This window comes from Excalfactoria chinensis, chromosome 3 (genome assembly GCF_039878825.1).
Source record: "Excalfactoria chinensis isolate bCotChi1 chromosome 3, bCotChi1.hap2, whole genome shotgun sequence".
Taxonomy (NCBI): domain Eukaryota; kingdom Metazoa; phylum Chordata; class Aves; order Galliformes; family Phasianidae; genus Excalfactoria; species Excalfactoria chinensis.
In genome coordinates, this window is record NC_092827.1 from 75460099 (window position 1) to 75479942 (window position 19844).

The 19844-nt window shown below is 34.3% G+C and overlaps 1 protein-coding gene across 2 annotated transcripts in view; it reads left to right on the plus strand.

The window, feature by feature from the left end:
• The window catches only part of TTC27 (tetratricopeptide repeat domain 27), a 95040-nt gene that overhangs the window by 12026 nt on the left and 63170 nt on the right, over positions 1 to 19844 (plus strand). For both annotated transcript variants that reach the window (XM_072333146.1, XM_072333145.1), the window contains exons 6-9: positions 2488 to 2652; positions 6562 to 6698; positions 9123 to 9235; positions 13815 to 13881. In XM_072333146.1, coding sequence (XP_072189247.1) covers positions 2488 to 2652; positions 6562 to 6698; positions 9123 to 9235; positions 13815 to 13881 — 482 coding nt within the window. The remainder of the gene's footprint in view (positions 1 to 2487; positions 2653 to 6561; positions 6699 to 9122; positions 9236 to 13814; positions 13882 to 19844) is intronic.

Genomic DNA, 19844 nt, shown 5'->3' on the forward strand with positions numbered 1-19844 from the left:
TCTAAACCTGAGATTTCCAACCAAGAGCGTTTTGAGAAATATTTTTTGCATTTAGAAATGAGTTGCCATATATATTTACTTTCAGCAAAGAAGTTTAATTGCTAAAATTTCATGTCTCCCTGCTTCTACCACACCTTTTTTTTCATCTGAACCACACGTAGGCTCAAGATGTGTAATGGACATCGAAAAATATGAAGTGGTTTTTAGCCCTTGGAAAACTTCCAAATAAGTAACTAAAATGTTGTTGGTGCAGTAATGGAATGGAGCAGTGGGTTTTATTGGATCCTTTGTAGCAAAGAATGGATTGACTTAGTTCTCTTGGTGGATGATGAAAGTACTGGAATGGAAGGGTTTTGTTTCAGTTGATGTTAACTGTGTTTTTGTTTTGTTTTTTATTGGTTATACTTAACTAAAGAATATTGAACTAATGCCTAGTGTTATCTAGCATAGGTATGAGAATCTGAGATGAAATTCTGCTTAATTTTTTTAGTCAAACTTCGGGATTTTTATTCATGGAAGGCTGGGAGTGTTGTTGATGCATATATTAAAAAATAATCAATAGTTGTAATTACATCATGATGGTTAACTGTTCCAGAGAACATTATGTGGATGGCTAGGAGTGAGCTGGGTGAGACAAAATTGTTGATCAGTTTTCTTGTATTGAGGCTTGATCACTTGGTATGTTCAGAATGTATATTTTTTGAATAGCTACATAGAATTATCTATAAACTCTATACTATGAAGCAAATGGTGCTGATGAGCTTCATTCAGATAAAGAAGAGTAAGGAGATATGTTTGTAACATTAACAAAGAGACTGTATATAGTCTCATCCTACTCATTTCCAGAGAAGTTTTTTTTGTTGTTGTTGTCCTCAGATGTCCAGCATCAAAGACATTTGTTTTCTTACGTTAACTTCGCTGAAGTGAAAATATTTTCTGGTTCTGTTAAGTGGCAGATTAAATGGAATCTGTCATAGGCTAATCAGTGGTAGTTATTTGATTGTTACGTTTCCTTCTTGGGAGTACTGAAAGACTTGAAACTAAAATAAATAATCTTAAAGTTGCTTTAAATTCCCTGATTAGATAGTACTGGCTAGAGTAGAGCAATAAAATAGTGCAGCTTTGATCTGTGTAGAGGATGCTGCATATGTATACAGACTGCGTAAATACTGGATGGCTGTTTCTGGTGACCAGTGTCTGATTTTCTGGAATGATGATGCAAAGTACATTTGGGTGTATAGTGAGTTTTCCAGGCTGGCTTTGCTGCCCATAGCCTCTAGATACAGTTTATTAACATTCTAATTCATTAAATTCATCCGAGGTTTCAAACAAGTGCCTATATATTCCATAAAATAATTTACGAAGCCTTCAAAATAGTCTTTGATTATGGCTTGATAAACTTATTTGCTGAATCAACTTGACTGAGAAACTTTGTTCATTTTTTAAAAAGAACAGTTCAAATTTGTGAGGAAAGCTATTTAAGATGTTGCTCTCAACTGTAAGTTCAGCATCATCACCTAAATGTAAGACAGCTGTGGTGATTCCCTCCTGTTCTGAAGCATTTGTTGTGCAAAACCTGGAGGGCTTAATGCTGCTTTCTGTTCATCAGTGTTCCTTACGAAAATATGGTGTGGGATGACAAAGAGATGTCTGTGTTTGAAACATCGGTCTTTTGAGCTTAGTAATGGTGTGAAGCTTTCTACAGAGGTCTTTGAAGTTTTAAATGCCTAAACCTATCAAGCTTTCTGGTTACCATTCTAAATACATGGTATTTACATCAGGAGTGTAAGACCTCTTCTCAATGCATTACTTTAATACAAAATCATAAATACCGATAAATAAGGTTGAACAGTTTGTAAGGTTGTGGATTTTTTGCTGTTAGAATTCTTGGGTCTTAGTTGTCATGGCATAGTTGTTGTTTTTGCTTTTTTGTTATAAAATCTCATAGAAAACAACTTATTTTTTCCACCAGAACCATCAGAGTGGTACTGTGTGTTTTGAGAGTGTGGGAAGCATGTAAAGATGGCTGATGTCCTAAATCATTTACTGAAATATATATATATTATATATACATAAAATAAATATATATGTTTATTAAAAGAGTGAAAAAAGCTTTTCCTGGAAAAGAATTATGGTCCCTTGGGCATTATCTCTTCAAAGAAAAAAATATGGACAAAACCATTAAAGACTCAGATGATTTCTTAATGAAGATGCATTACTTAGGTGTGTTTTTAATGTGTTTACATTCTATGAGGGATAAAAAAACATGAAGTTAGCTTTCCTGAGGTTTTCAGATTCATTTCTTACAAGATATTTAAAAATGCTTTTAATGGGCATGCTTTTATACACTGTATCTTTAAATGTATGAAGGTTAACTTTAATCATGACAGACTTCCTCTCCAAGAATTTTCAATGTAATTTTAAAATATCATTCCCTAGGATTTGTGTCCTGATAGTTTGTTTTTTTTTTTTCTTCTTGATTTGTAGTGACTGAAGCAGAAGCTTTGTTTGCAGGTGATGAAAGCTGGCACTTAGCAGTTCAGTTCAATCTCGAGTGTGCCTATACGTTTTTGTATTACTACGAGTACAAAAAGGCTAAGCAGTGTTTCAGTACAGCTAAAGACATAGCAAAACTGGAGATTAATCTTACAGGTAAGTTTGTATGTGCAGTTTATCAAAGTGGTTGGACCAATGTAACTTACTGTTGATTTTAAAGTGGTTTTAAATACCTCTGTATGATGATATGATGCTATCATTCACCTTCCATGCCACTCGTCTAGACCTCCGTGTAAGTAACATTTAAAAGTTTCTACTTATTTCCTGCAATAGCGACAGTCCTGAAAGAAAAACTCAAGTTACTCACAAACAGATATATGGCTGTATCACTATAGGGACCAAATAATCATCCTTTTGGAATTGCTTATTTGGAGTCAAGAAGATTAGATTGCTGCACTTGTAACTTCATTTAAAATGACTTAGATCTAAGAGATGGTTTGTTCTACCTGGTTCTGTGAAGTAACCAAAATGTCACAGTGCACACCATTTTTTGGTGTGAGGGCCTTCAACTGTTTGTGGGAAGAAATGGAAAAACCTTTGTATCCATTTTTTTTCTTGTTCAATGGGCTTGTTAATAGGAGGAACTGAAATTCAAGGCTTCTGAACCACAAAGCTAACTGTTCCTTCATACTCAGATTAGGGCTGTTCCTAGCCTTGTGTAGATCTTTTGTCAATTTAATACTTTTAATTAAAAATACATATATTATAATTGTTGTAGAACTTTATGTTCTTTTATTCTAAGATCTTAAAGGTTAATGTTGAAAAACCTGTAATGAAAATCTTCTGACATTGTTTTTGTGCAACTGTGATTGAATTGATTATATTTCATGGTATCTGCCTAAAATATAGGAGTAATTTCCACCTCGTTGTTCAAATGAATTCCATTTCAGTCGATCCTATTCTTTACAATATGCAACATGTACTGCATGTGTGACAAGTACTACAAGATTGATATTATAAAGCATTTCTTGAAAAATAAAAAAAAAAAAACCAGCCACATTTTCCTTGACTTTTATTAAAAACATCAGTGCCTTTCATGATATTCAAACCATAAAAATTTAGTTAACTAAGAACAGGTAAAGTAAAAGTGCCAGATGGTTATTAACTGATATTCCTCAACTTGCAGTTATATATTCTTCAAATGAGATAATTAGTTTATTGGTGAGTAATCTCCCTAAATCTAACCTAGGGGGAAAAAAAAGCTGTTGTTTGAAGAGTTAGGGGGGGAAGAACAAGTCTGAGTCCTGTGGATATGTTTTTATTTTTGATATCTCTACCAAGATTGCAATGATATCAAGTCGTGGAAAAAATATTCTGAAACTCCTAAAAGTTCTATGGTTTACCTCCATAAAGCTATTAGAATTATTATGAAGGATGTTTAACCTGAAGGCAAATGAAATGAGCTGAACATGTGGGAATTGCTGGCATTCAAGACAAATTAATTTGATGTGCATGTTTTGGCTAAGCGCATGGGATATGACATCATCAAAAAAAGACTTTGCTTTAATGTGAAAATTAAACCTATAGTAAAGATGTCTTTAAGAGTTTTGGAAGGAACTTGCTTTTTAGGAAAAGATTTTGAGTATTTTATTCTTTAATGGATGTAATATTTTATTACATCATGGAAACTTGTGCTGTTCTTAAAAAATTTAGAATTGATATTTTTCCAACATTATTTTAAAAATGTGTGAAATCAGACTTGTTTTGGCTTGTGTATTTTTTGGTACCATTAATCCAGGTCTGTCCTATATTCATCATTTATTAAAAAGCATCTTTCTGTCCCTCACCAGTCACTATCATCAATAACTCCATGAAAATGTTCCTAGTAAAAGAAGGCTGTGATCCTTCTCACATATAATCTTACTAAAATGAAGACTGGTAATCCAAATTAAATTGAAGATCATTCAATATGAAAAACTGACAGTGTTAGAGCCTGAAATCCATGTGTTGTTTTCATGCCCTATAATGCATCTGTGGGAATATCTAGTATCAGAGATTTTACTGTCCCATATTTGAATTCCCTCTTTTTTCTGATTCTGTCTGGCAGTATAAAGAAAACACATTTTTTTTCCCCTCAACTTAAATATATGTGGTATTTTAATCTGGAAAATAGATGTTTTTCCTGTGATAATGAAGAATTCTTTGCTTGGGGAGAAAAAAAAAAAAGACATGGAGGGGTAGCTGTCTCAAAAACATTTTAAAAAATCACAACTTCTGGGTGGTGATAAGTTTAATAGTAACATGGCTAGCTTTGTGAGTGTTTTATTTAGTGGTTTAGACAGTAAGGCACGATAGGAAGTGAATTACAGCATAATATCTTACAAGCATTATTAAAATTGTGAATTGAGTGCTACTGTATAAAAACAATATGAGTTCCTGGCTAGCCTCTCTATTTCCATCTGGTCCCCCCACAATGTGATTAGGAGGTGATATTTTTTGGACCTTTTCCATTACTTCATGAACTTTTAACACAGCGCTTTCCATTAAAAGGAGTCTTTGGCAGAAAAGGAGTAATCTGTTTAATTACTAATTTCCCTAATGCTCTCTTTTCACCTCAAGGAAGAAAAAGGGATGACTGCTATTACAGCATTTGTGCCAGATCATTCTCACAGATGATGGTCTCATCTCCTGGCCTTTATCCACTAAACAGATGAACAGTAAATTATCTTTTTAATATTCTGCAAATTTTCAGAACTGTAATGAAACTTAAAACTTGAGTTTGATCTCACTCAGCTCTGTAAAGAGAACAGTGGGACAGTGTTCACTTCTCCTTTTCTTATGTTTTGCATTACCTGACCAGTGTAAAATAGTCAACAAGCAAACTTCCAATTTTTGTAGGTTTTAGCTCTGTGTATGATTTTGTGATTTTAAGTTCTCTGATTGCAGCTTGGAAGCAGGTTTCTAATGGAGGAGCAGCTGTGTTTTGTTGTTGTTTTTTTTCAACTTGGATTAAATGTCATTTGCCATCCTAAAAGCTAGTAAAAGTTGCCTGAGTGTCTAATAAAGAACTGAAGAATCAATATATTAAGATGTCCTTCATAGAGTGCATTTGAAATATTTAAAATGATGACCAGTGGCTGTAAAGCTTAATTTAGAAAATGCCATCCGAACTACATTCGTATCTCTAAATGATATGTGAACAACATCAACTAATGTAAATTCTTAAGAAAAAATTGTAAGCTATCCTAAAGCTACCTGTGTTAGAAGGTACCCACAGTGATCATCAAGTTCAACTTCTGGCTCCACACAGTACCACCTGAAATTCAAACTCATTGCTTTCAATAACTCCCAGAATAATTTTATTCTCAAATTTGCCAGACACATTTTAGTGCATTAGATGAAAAGGATAGGAAAGTACATGGAAAAGATGCAAAACTGAAGAAGAAATCTAAGTTTGATTCCTTCCCTCTTATTCTTCTGTCCATCATATGTGGTTCAAGCATCTAAGTGTTGTCCTTAAATGTTGACATAGACCTAGAAACAAAATTAATGGGCTTTGGAAAATACAGTTTGAGATCATTTTTTCCAAAGGTTCTCCAAATCAACAGAGGCAGTCAGACTCTATTAAACTGTTTCCATTTGGAAATGTTGTCCTTTTGTAAGATGTTACAAGAGTTTTATTTTCCTTAATATTTCCGTGTTGTCAGCAATGTTTATCAGGCAAATTGAACAATTGTCTGCCGTTTACTGCTAGTATTTTAGAGTAGGGAACTGGTGAAATTGGATGACTATGGGTTTTCAAGAGTTAGCATGGTGGGTTGCAGAGACTTTACCTAAAATTGGATTTGCAGGACACATCTAGATTTATTAATATATTTGTAATTTCTTGTATTTTTATACATCATGGGTAGTAGTGAGAACACATGATTTATTGCAAACAAATCATGCAGACTTAAAACACTGGTAAATATTACAGGTTCACAATATGTTTCTTTTTGGGGGATACAGTGGGATTACTGTTTATTTTAGTGGTCACTATTATAAACTATTATTAATTTTCTGTAGGTGCTTTGGGAAAGAGAACACGATTTCAGGAAAAATATGTAGCACAGCTTATACTGGATGTGCAGAGATCAGATGAATTTATCCCTCCTCACAGTGAGCTAACCCCAGCACCTACTCCTCTAGAAAACTTAGTTATGGTACGTATTTGAGAGGAATTGCTTTTCTTATTTCTTAAAATGTGTTCAGAATTTTGAACTTTTTAAATGAAAATGTTTTTATGCTTTTCTTGGATGTTTACAAGAGGAAAGTGAATGGTGCCTAGAAGAAATGTGCAGTTTCTGCAAGTTTTTGGAAGAAGATGAGAGACAGTGTCTATATTCTTCAAGCTGCAGAGTCTTTATAAATAGAGGTTATGCCGTGACAGACTTCCATGAAACTTAAGCAGAAGGATTTAACAGTGTCTCTATTTGTAAACTGAAAACATGAAGTTCAAAAAAAAAAGATAGGTTAATTAGGTGCATCTTCTCTTTCTGAAAAGTAGAAATGCAGCACTAAATGTTACTTGAGTGGTCTTGGCTGCTGGAAGGGAGTTGAGTTTGTGCAAATCTGAGAAACTATCATGAAGTTTTCTCTTAAGGTACTTGCGCTGCCTGTTAAGAAGGTAAATGTTCCATTCCTGCAGTTTACTTTAAAAAATTTTCAATACCTTTTATGTGCATGTTTACGTTGTAAAAGTCCTACAGAGTAGCATTAGTGGAACCATGTGTTGCTTTGAAGAAAACCTAAGTTATTTCAAGTTCATGCATTTCATTAATATCACACATTGTCATGTCAGAACTATGAAACCAGGCTTGACTTTCCAGTTCATATGTGCCTTGAATTACTAACTTATGTTTTTGCTTTTCCATTTTCTACCTTGTATTTACTGATAACTCAGTATCAGAGTATGACGTCATGTAATCTGTCAGTATTTTATAACAGTGAGCCCTAGCCTTTCTTTTGTCTGGTTGCAAATTAGTTGCTCTGGAAGTACTGTGGAGTCTTGTTTGGCTAAACTGGAGTTGATACTGTTTTGTGTTTGCCAAAAGCTAGTGACAACAACATGCTTCAGTTTTAGCCTAGTTGTTCAGTGTACCCTGTAGACTTTCTTTTAAAAGCTTATGGAAGATGTGTAGAATGCTGAAAAATTATTGGAATTTTCTTTCCCTTTTCACTAATCTTAATTTACATGTGCTGTTTGCGGATAAAGCAAAATATTGTATTTTTCTACAAAATAGGAATTGCATTAGTGGAGAATTTCCTTATAGAATTGTTCCTGCCAGTTTGTATAAGGGCCAAACTGAGGCTGCTCACACCTTCTAATTTTTATCTCCTGTCATGGAGTTCTTTGTTATAGAGCTTTTCCTCTGTTAATGTTCAGGAATATGACTAAACAGGTTATTTTGCTATTGAAATGTCAGTAATTGCACTCCAAAAATGCAACCACTAGAGCAATGTGACCACTTACTGGACTCTTGTCTGTCCAAGAATTTCTTCTTGCCTCTGGTGCTAAGCAGCTAAAATATCTCATACTGTACTAGAAGGAAAACTATTGTGTTGCAGAATAAATACTTGAGATGATAAATTCAAGGTTTGGCTCACAAATCAGCTTTCTTAAGATCTGAAAGTGCATATCCAGTTAAACTGACAGTGTCTTTGTGTAAGGAAAACCTCAGGCTTGAGGTGTATTGCATAAGGACGCTTCATATGAGATAGTACTTAAATAACAAAAAGCATTTGATTAGTTTTACCCTACTCAGATTTGTCATTGTTTTTAGGATAAGAATTTTTTAATTATTATCATTTTTTAATCTAGGAGCAGATAAAAATAAATAAAACAGTGACTTTCTGCCCATTCTCTGTCAAATCATGATTTAGTTGCATCTATACAGTGATAAAAATCCTGGTGTTGAATGCAAGTAATCCACTTCAAAACTTTTCTGTTCACTTATAGTCTATGGAGACTCATTTTGACCTCACTAGCAGAAGGTGGAGGTTCTGAAGGTGCTAGTTCTGTGGGTTGGTTGGTTGTTTCTTTTTGGTCTGTGTTTCTTGCATTTTTGATACTCTTTCAAAAACAAAAAGAAAGGAGAAACTGCTCCCTGTGTAAGGAATTCCATTCTACTGTCAATAGGCGTGCTTTACTTGGTTATAGTTTGCTGAGACTTAAAAATAAATCCATGAATCCTAGAGTGCAGTCTGTGAATGCTAGCCTGAAAACCTGTGTGTTAAGAAATTCTTTAATGTCACACAGACAAGACAGAACTGATTATGTATAATAGAGAAGAAGGTGATTCTAAATAATACTGTGTGCAATCATTTGAAATGTGAATTCTCCTGCAGCTGTTATTTAGCAAGAATCTTTCTTCCATTGTCTCAGTCAGAAGGATAATCATGATGGGGCAGGATTCAAGATGATTACAAATTGCCTTCTATTTAAGTAATTTTCTGATGTTTGTGTTACATTTTTCCAAAAACCTTTTTATTTTTTCACATTTTAAAGGCACATGTTTATTTAATGCTACTTTTTATCATATTTCACAACTGGTTTTAGTATAAAAAATATTTTTCTCCTTCAACAGAATTGTGATTTAAATGATGATACAGTGCTTAATGAGATAAAATTAGCGGATGCAGATCGGTACCAGGTACCTGATTTGTGTGCAGAAGAGCTTGCTGTAATCCTTGGAATTTGGTAAGTTAATTCTTTAATTACATGTTAAAAACAAATAAATATAACTCCCAGCCTCCCTTCACACGAATCTTTGTGGTAAGGAAATAATGAACTGGGATTTTTTTTATTTTTCCATTCTTTGTAGAGGGTAAAGAGACATTTTCAATTTCTTCAGTGTAAACAGTATAGTCCAGAACAGATTTTCATCAGTGTTTCATTAATGTCTATATCATTATATTATATCTGTATCATTGTATTCATACAAGATAATACTAGCTGATCTTGTAGGTCCTTTCCAACCTTGTGATTCTATGATTCTTTTATTCTAGAGAAAGTCTTTTTTCCTTTGTGCCTGAGCTTAATCATCTTTCAAATATTGTGATGACATTTGTTAAATTTTGAAGATATCTTTCGGAGTCTGTAATGCTTATCTTGCTGTGAAAATCATCTGTATCTTTCAAGAAGAACTCTGCCCCTCTTTTCATTGCACTGGGAGTACATGTACAGATTCAGAATGTTTACTGCTAGTTACAAGCTGTAATACAAAGTCCCTCTGGTTTTGCACAGGCATTTTCTTCACCTGGTTTAAAGGTGTTCTTCATTGTGTGGTTTTAGAAGTGACCCAGAAGAATAAAAGCAATCTGAGCTTTGAAAATAGGAAGCTAGCTGTCAGTGAATACCCTGTTGTTTATCCGTAAAAAAAAAAAAAACAAGTGTCTGCTAAGTTGAAGAAAATTTTTATCATATTCTTTCTGTGTAATTGTTTCAGAAGTATTTGTGTGGCAAAATAAGAACAGTCACTTAGTTACAGTATTCATCATTCTTTCCACTAAGAGCAATTTTCCAATCTGTAACTTGCAAAACAATAGAATCTGCAGTGCTGCTGAAATAGCTTGTCAAGCCCCAAAGAAGGCTGGAAGTAGAACAGTGAGAGATTTCAAGCTCCTAAGTCTCAGACAAACCTGTTTTCTCTGTGCATATGGATGTTTTAATATAGTTCTTTGTTATAGGTGACAGCAATAACAGGCAAGCCAAAGGGAAGTGAGGGAATTCAGTGGCTTAAGCTAGCAACCCAGAAATTGAAGACTTTTCCTTTGTAGTGTGTGGCTCTTGCTTGTTCTGTAGCTCAAGTTATAATCTTCATACCTTCCCAGCCTGTCCAACTTTCCTCACTAACTTATCAGTGTTTCTGGCTGTTTCTTCCCTTCTTGTTTCATAAAGTGTGGTGAAAATTATTAGAGGAGAGGAAGTTGTTTTCTTTTTTATACCCATTTCTCAAATGGCAGCTTTATGAAGGCCCAGACATTTGCTTGGCTAGGTTCAAGTGAAGCATGAAGTTCTGCATCTCTGGTTTCAGCTATGCCCTTTAACCATTCAGCCCACTCGCTACAGTGAAAAAATCAATAGTATGTACTGTGACTTTGTACTTTCTTTATTTCCATTTTCTTTATTTCCAGAGATGTAAGCTTTCTTTCTATTCAAAGCCACATCTAGATCCAATTTGGAGAGAAAAGGAAGAGGGGTAAAGAGTGAGATGATGAACAATCTCCTTCATGAAAAACATTTTCCTGTGCAGTTCATTTTCTAACACAGTATTGTCTTGTATTCAAACTGTAGTATCTCACCTTCTCAATTTTATCCATTATACTGCTATTGTAGATCTGACTAATCAGATTAAATAATTGGTTGTAAGCTCCAAACTACTGACAGTCTAGCTTTTACTGATTTGCTGAGCAAATACTTTTCCTGCTGTGGATCAGAACTTACTCTAAGGTTATTCTTTATCTGCCTAAAGAGTGTTCATTTCTTATTATCATAAATGCTTAAATCATAACTATGTTTCTACTCTATATAAATTCAGATGTAAAATATAGCTTAAGATTTGATTTGGTATGGAAAATCATTAGAACAATATCTTTCAAGGTTGCTCTGTTGTACTTGGGTGTCTTAAAGAATTGAACATGAGTGTGGCAGAAATGGAAATAAAACCATTTGATATTGTCTTTGAGCTGGAAGGTGTCCAACTATATGCTTCAAAAACTGTGACAAAAATCTGTTCTAGAGTAAGGAAACCTTCCTGTCTGCATCCTCTCACTATTCACTCTCACTATTCCACACAGTGTGCTTTATTAGGTGCTTGTGTTGTTATAGGATTGAGCTGTTTGGTTGATTGATCAGAGGTCTATTGTTGTTTCTAAGAAGAAAAGAAATTTTAATGAAATCATCAACTCTAAAGGACTGCAGTTAGATAATTACAGTTTGAGCTTGAGTGGCTCATTCTTTTGGCTCATGCTGGAGTGAATAATTAGCAGCTCTAAACCTGGTATCCTTCTAGATTCTCTATTTTAGTTTATATAATGCTTTTAGATGTTAGTGTTTTAATCCACAAAATGAGAACCTAGATTCTGTGATAGCTAATTAAAAAAAAAAAAAATAATAATAATTAAAAAAAAAAAAATTAAAAAAAAAACTTGAAAGTGGAGCATGTATTTCAGTTTGCTTTAGGATTTTGTGTCTTCTCCCCTTTCAAGCTTAAGTTCAGTAACAAAACATGAAGAAAAGAAAAGAACTACTGAATGATAGATTTAATGAGTTGCAAGGGATGGAGAGAAGAAGGGTCTTGTCTTCTAATAGAAATAGGAAATTGAATCTCCAAAGTGGGTGTAATCATGATTTTGCAGTCTGTCAGCATACCTTTATTTGGCTGAAGTCCTAATGAACAAATGGCCATTTACTTCATCAGAATGAAATGTATTTCATTCAGATAGCTTAATTTCCTGGATGCTTCATCTGCACTCATTTCTAGGTTGCTCTAGTTGGATGTATATTAGTGGTACCTAAAGAATAGCAGTTTCAGAAATTCTGAAGCAGCACTTTCATGAGTACTTTACTTTTTCCTTTCTCCTCCATTAAATGGAGGTGAAATGTGCAAGAGACTCATACCATCAGGAAGCAGTTTTGGCTCTCTGCTACACATATGATTAATTTTCTTCTTCTAGACGTGTGAAGGTAAAAATATGAGTACTTGGATGACATCAATTGTTTTTCTATCTCGAATGCTTCACTTTGTTCTCTTAGAATTACTTCTTACTACTTTATCATACGTTTTCTTTAGAGGAATAAATAAAATACATTGAGCAGTCCAGTCTTCTTTTCTCACTTATATATAATCTTGCTAAATATATTTAAGTATAGAGACTGAGTAAACTCATTAGTAAGCAGTGGTAATTATCTATAAAGAACTAACTGTATAGCAAGAATAAAGTTAGATTGTAGCAAAGTCTTCTCTACAAAAAATGTAAACAAGGGAGAATAATTTGTGACACATCATCACGATTAGTACACTGCATTGGTAATTTTTACTTAAACTTCACAACAGCTTCGTATCACGAGGAACAGCATCCTGATTTTAAGCATGTGTACGTAGCCGTTTTATAGGTTTGGTGATTACATATACTCTGTAGTACGATTTAGGATGTATTTTCACTTTGCATCTTTTGTTTTCACAAGGAACTTGAATTGTAACCTTGGTGCTTCTCTTTCCACCACTGGCAGTTGTCTCCTGGTATATTTGTAGACATTAATGGGCTGCTGTCAAAGAAGACAGTGCATATATAGAGTTGTAAACTGAATTTCTTTATTATCAATACAGTAATGTCCAACTGTGGGGAAAAAAATAATTTTGATTCTCATCTCTGTATTCTTCTGGGTTCCCCTTGGTATACAAGAAGTGAGTAGTAATGTCAGTTAGTTGAGAGGTGTACTCCTGTGGTTATACTCCTCGAATGACCAGGGAGTGTATGTTTGAGATTACCCTTCATCACTTTTTGAGCATTAGTGTGTTTTTGCTTTGCAGAGCCTGTGTTCAGTTAGCCATAGAATTTTAACTGAAAACAGATCTCTGTAAAAAAAATAATAATAAAAAATAATAAAAAAAATAGGGAATGGATTTAAAACTGTTTAGAATACATAAAATTTAGTCCTGTAAATGTGAATGTAGTAAGACATTTCGGGTTAATATGGCCTGGGAAAGGCATCACTAAGTATCCTTGTCCTAAGGAATGATTCTTTTCTTCTGTGACTGCTCTGAAGTCTTGGCCACCTTCTGTATGTGTACAGTACTGTAGGGGGAATGCTAAGCCATGGCTTGAACCAGTGATTGAGCACCTGCTGAGAAGGCAGGGCCAACCCAGGGCAGCTCAGGTGTATGCAATGTACCTGAATGATGGAAAGGATTGCAGCCAGCATTCTCCCCTTTCCAGGCCTCATTTAAGGGTTGGCAGTGGAAGTAAGGCTATATTGCTGGAGATCTCTGCCTACTTGAGGCCTTCTAAGAGTAAGCAGCTTTTTTCCATTGTTTCTATATCTATGGCTGCTGCATTTGGGCTTGTTCTCACTAACTGTAGCCTAGGACTTTGCTACTCTGCTATTATTACTGTGCTTTCCATCACATTATAGCATTACAACTACGCACTACTGTTTGTAACTCTTTTCTAGAACACCCTTTAGATTCCCGCAAGTTTGAGAGATGTATTCCACATAGTTGTGTGCTAAAGAATAAATCAGCATTATTTTATATTCTTTTCCCTTTTCTTTGCAGTATAGACTTCCAAAAGAACAATCCAATGCACAAATTAACTGAAGAGGAACTTTTGGCTTTTACTTCAGTAAGTAACTTATCTGAAGCTTTCTCCTAAGCATGTTTTCACTTACGTATTATGTACCAAGAAGTAACTTGACTATCACATTAATTGTGAAACTGTGAAGCAAATTTGTTTTAGTATTCAATTGTTTTGATATTTTGTTTTTCTTATTTCAAGAAACTAAAGAGATGCTAAAATTCTACTCCATTTTGATTCATCCTCATGTGGAGCAAGACTGGCATCTCAAAACTTGATCTCTTCCTTTAACAGTGTTTTTTTTTAAGGGGAGTTGCAAAGAAGCTGCAAATTTCTTCTACCAGATTTATTCAGTTTAAGAATCAAATATTCCACACAAACATGTTTCTTCCCAGATCGATGGCTAATTTGCCTGTTGCTGCAGAACAATTCTGTAATTTCCAAAGAAGACTTGAGATTTCTAGCTCCCTATTTTTAAAATGTATTTTTTGTGTCAAGACAAAAATACACCAAGCCTTCCTTTCTCCAGTTCTTCTGTTTTTCTGAGTTTTTCAACAGCAATTTAATTGAGAGACAGAGGGGAAAAGACTAGTAATTGTATTGCCTTTATTTAGTTTCTTTGTGCTATGCTAGACTTCAGCTTTTGTACAATATGTAGAATATATGGTGCTTTTTCTCCTATCCAGAGTTTGTAGTCTTATACTTTTTTTCTCCAGTAGTGCCATCTGAAAGAGTGAGTTCTTGCTAGAGTTGGCAAATAGGATCTCAACAAAAATCCCATAGATTTCAATTGAGTTAGAATTTTATGACTAGAAATCGTAGTTATGTAAAATGATTAAGGACGCTAAAATAAGTTTAACCATGTTAATGTTTTTAAGGTCCGAAAAATAAGTCTGAAAAAAAAATCCTTATATCTTTATTAGGTTGATTTTGAAATTAATGCTTGTTTAGGGGTACGCATACAAATATAGAACATGTAAGATCAGAATGAGGAAACAAAGTGAATGACTGTAAAACAGTTTGGTTTGTATTATTTCTCTATATTTTCCTACAGTAATTATTATACTTACTGATAATATACTTTCTGATCTGTTTTATTTTTAAACCATTTTATTTTAGTTTTTAGAAAGATGGAAATAGCTCAAAAAAAAAATAGATTAGGAAATACAAAGGAAAGATGGTGGGAATGGAGAAAACTGGTTAAGCTATTATTGCAAATTTTTGTGAATTTATTTTGAAACAAAAATAAAGTTATCCATATGCATACATTTTCCAAATCTGCAGATAGTCTTGTTACGGCAATCCTTGCTGATTTTTCTTTTCTTAATGTATGATTTTAGTTGAGGGTCGGTCATCTGTGAAAACTAAAAATTTTACTTCTGACTTTTTATTTCCTGCCAAAGTCTCTAGAATTTTCATATATACACTCTGCTTCATTCTTCCCACTGTTTAACTGCTTAACTCTTGAATAGAAAAGTGGCCACAAAACACTTGAACACTAAATTAACTTCTTCACATAATCTATCCTTTTAATAGTAAATGGGGTGATATTGTGATAACAGAATATATTTAACAAGATTGTTCTTATTCTCCTCATGCACATTCCAAGATAATGAGATTCAGGAGTTCTATTTGCTTTGACGCAATTTAAGTGTTTCAAGCATTTAAAACACTTCAGGTTTTACAGCAGAGGACAAAAGTCAAGGTAGCACATATACTAGGTAAAGATAATCAGCTTTATTCAGATCTTTTATCTGACACATGAGATATAAGAGATTTGTTGGGTGCATTATCCATAATAAGAAAATTAAACTGCATTTTTCTGCCATCTAGCGGCTGATTACTCAAAAATCAGGAGAGCTGATGAATTAATTCCTTTAGTAATTACTGCAGTCAGGACAGAGCTACAGAGATGCACAGGCAAGAAATATTTGTAGGTCTCCCTATCACTTTGTGCTCTGATCAGCAAAAAACAACAACGACAACAAAAAAAGAACTGTAAAATAAAATAAACAAGAATGTAGATCTGTAATAGCAGAGAATTCAGTGTAAAGCAGTGACTTAAAGATGTAGCTAGTAACCTAAAAAATTTAGAGTTAATAATGAACTTCAGTGTCAGAATAACATTCTTTTAATCTTGTTCTTAAATTTTGCTCATTATCTAGCTGTAGTGGTGCAGTTCAATCTTAAGTTTTCTCTTGATCTGGTCTGTGCTACTAAATGCAGGTAGCATGTGTGAATTCTAACACTGTTACACCAAATCTTTCCTATGAACTGAAATCAGATATGACCTTATGTAAGTTCTTTTTGATAATTGCATGTATATCTGTGTTAACACAAGGTTGGTTGTTGTGGTGTCTGCTAGCTGAATAAGTGCCAGTGAAGAATTTAAGGTATTTTTCTAGCTTTGGTATTACCTAGTGAAACAGGCAAATGAGCCCTATATCAGTGCTGCCCACAGTAATTTCTTTAGCATCATTTAAGCTGCTGTGCGTGTGTGAGCAGGCATCTTCTCAGCCTACATGTGGATTCCTAAATCTGCAGGCTGGTTAGATGGTTGTCATGCATTCATCTGATAACTGCTGAAATTTATATTTCCTGAAGAAAGGAAGTCATTTCAAGATAACTTAGGACTCTTGAGAAATTTTAAGGCACTTACAACAGATCAGTGGATCATCAGGAGATCATGTTCCTTTGGATATTGCAAAACAAATGCATGTGATCTTCAGACTCCTTCTAGCAGGGAGATTTAATTTCCAGGTAGTACGAGGGGGAAACGATAGTAAAAGTGAATTCTAGTAGATGATATATTCCTACCTCATATTCAGTGCAGTTTAGCAAGCAGGCATTCTGAACTCCCTTTTATATCAGCACCAGTTGAAAATGACTAGATCCTTAAAGATATACATGTACTTTGAACTACATGAAGACTTAAAAATAATGCTATTGAGAGCTGCTTGGTGACTGCAGTCAAATACAAAAAGGATGACATTAATGCAGTTTTTTTGTTGAAGTCACTTAGGAGCTATGTCCTACAGAACTGACTTCTGTAACTAAGAATTATTGTTACTAACTTTTACAAGGAGGTATAGGAATGTGTCAAAACCTGTTTAATTCTATATGTAAACTCTTTTGCTGGGATAGCTTTTAGTTAAACAATTTGAACTTCAGTGCTTGATGTGTTCTACTCAAATCTGTTCATCCATCATCAGCTTAACATTTTAGCTTGAAGCCATTAAGCTGTATCTGCATTAGTTAAATTTAGGGTGTTTTTTTTTTTTTTTTCCTGTTTAAACCATTAATTTGATATCTTTACAATAAAAGAAATCGAGCTCTTGCATACATAAGAATAAACACAATTAAATGTTGGATTTTAAAGAGAATTACTGTTCTCATATTTAAGGGTTTAGAGAAAGATTTATAGTGATTTTAATGAAATAAGATAATTGAGATAATGCACTTGAATTTTGAAGAAAGCAAAAATTGTATTTAGAGATCAAATACCACACAATGACTGACTCAGAGACACAGTTTTGCATATGATGCTCGGCAAAATTTCTGTTTAGTTCACTGAATGTTGTCGCAAAAAGTAATTTTCGAGGAAGGAAAAGGAAAACGCTATCTTGGTTCTGAAACCCAGTGCTGCTCTGTTAGATTTACTGGTGTCTTACTTACAGTAACTTTTTTTGTTCTTTTCCGAGAGCCCTCTGTGTAGGAAATGGGAAGAATCTGATTCTAGTAATCAAAGAAATAATAATAAGCCTATGTTTTCACATTTAGATTTTCTGGCTTATTTTATTTGTAGAACACTGGCAATTCTGGGAAGGAGTAACTATGAGCTGGTGTTGCTTTTTTCTTTTTTTCTTACAAAGGAGAAAAGTGTTCAAAAAACCAAAACCCTAGTGTTTAAGACTGTACTCTGTAGTACAAGTTCATAAAGCTTATACCACAGCTTATAGTTTACATAAGAGAAGCAGTTTAGTGTTTCATCATCTGATAAAATGCTCCAGCAGAACATCCATGATGAACAAGCTGCAGCTGGTCCTTATCATTGCCATTGTCATCTGTCCTGGACCTTGCCTTGTCCAGGGGTGATGTGCTGTGTGGCAAATGTGAAATGAGCTTAGCCCATTGTACTAAAATACGGCTTTTTTTTCTCAGTGTTATGATCAAGTGATTTGGTGTGGTAGCAGCATGTTAAGCTATTGGGAACAGAGGAGGAAAAGCTGGCAGAAAGAAGCCTCTTGCATTATGCTTCTCATGTCTTAGCCCCATATTTGTGTTCTTTATATGAGACGAGAAGGGAAAGAATGGGGATCATGGAAAAATTAGTTGTGTTAGTTTGTTATTCTCCTGAGATTTGTTGTTTATGAAGAGTAGAATACTGGGTTTCTTTTTAATATGCTGAAAACTGGTCAGAAGTTCTGACAGCTCTTCTGTGTGTTTTGCAACAGGCAAGGATGTCTTTCTTAAGGAGGAATAAAAGGTAGTGTAATGGTTTTTACTTCACTCTGAGATCATAAATTAACAAAAATACCTGAGCATTCTAAAATTATTCCTTTAATGCCATAAAGAATATGAATGTCTGATTAAGGACCTAAAGAATGTGGAGTAGTCTGTCAAAATGCAAGCAATACAGTGTATTCCAAAGATGGGCCAGAGGGAAATGCTTAATTTCCTTTGTTTTTCCACTGTGTTGAGCAACTAATTCCATAAGGAATGCCTTTATTTTTTTTTAACTAAGAAATTTGAAACAGTTGGATGGATTTTTTTTTTTTTTCAAAGGTGGGCCTTTATTGAGTGGAATAGAAACTGTTGGTGTATGGTACCTTTGAAAATCATGGCTAAGAATAATAGTGCACTCTTGAGTGTGTATATGAATATTTTTTCTGCTTTTCACTAAGAAAGAAGTTTTGGGAGGAGAGAGGTTAGAAATGGAAGTGCTTTGTTTGTGTCATCTTTTGTATTGCACTTGCAATATTAATGTGAAACTAGGGAGCAATCAAATCACAGCACATGAGATTTTTAACGTTAAGTCTTCCTATTAAAATCCCTATAAAACTAACATGCCAATTTGGTTTCTAAAGAGAAGTTGTTTATATAGCTTAAATAAAAGCAGTGCATTTTTCTCTGCTGAGAAAATGGCTGCAGTTTTCTTTGTTTTATAACCAGCAAGAGTATTGAAAAGCTCATTAAGATTGCCATGTGTCTCTACTGCTGTAATTTTTGTGGCTTTATAAAAAGTCTCTTTCACTTCTTTTCTAAGCAGCGCTGCTCATTTTGAATAGGCTCTGTTGGTTACAAGTTTATTACGCTCACTGCAAAGACTTTCTCTCTGCAAAGCCTTGGTAGTAGCGCTAGTAAGACTTCTTTTCTTCAGGTTAATGAACTAAAAGCTATTGTACTCTTTTTCTTTAGGTTTTGCTTTGTTTTCTAAGCTCTCTTATTCAAAAGTCTGAATCATTTTCTAGGAATGTCACGATCCAAATGCTGTTAATTTAATGCATGTATGTTTTCAGATCCATTGTGCATTACTGGGAAATCTGACTGAATAAAGTAAAAGAGAGTTGCTCCTTTCCATGAAAGCATCATGTGCAGAGGCTCAACTCGATTTGTTGGATGCTGAGTCACAAAGCATCTGGTGCTTTGTTTACAATGTGCTGTGAATAGGAAAATAACCCAGTGTTATTAGTTATTTTTGTTGTGTTCAATTGTGTGTGTTTAGGTATTGTAGGGTGAAATAGCTAGGAGCTGTAGTGCATGTGTTCTAGGGCAAGGGGGAAGTCTGCATTCCATCCCAAAACTGGGATTATGTGACAGTCTGTTTGAAGTTGTTTTATTTTACTAAGTATCAGATTTCAACGTAATTGACACTTTCATCTCCTTCAACTTTGTTCTCCTCTGTGGTCTGCATTCTTTGCTGAATCCATGGAATCTACAGCTCTGCTTGCATCATCTCTTACAGGAGATGATTCCTGATTTATTTTGTGCATCTCTGAGCAGGAAGAAAC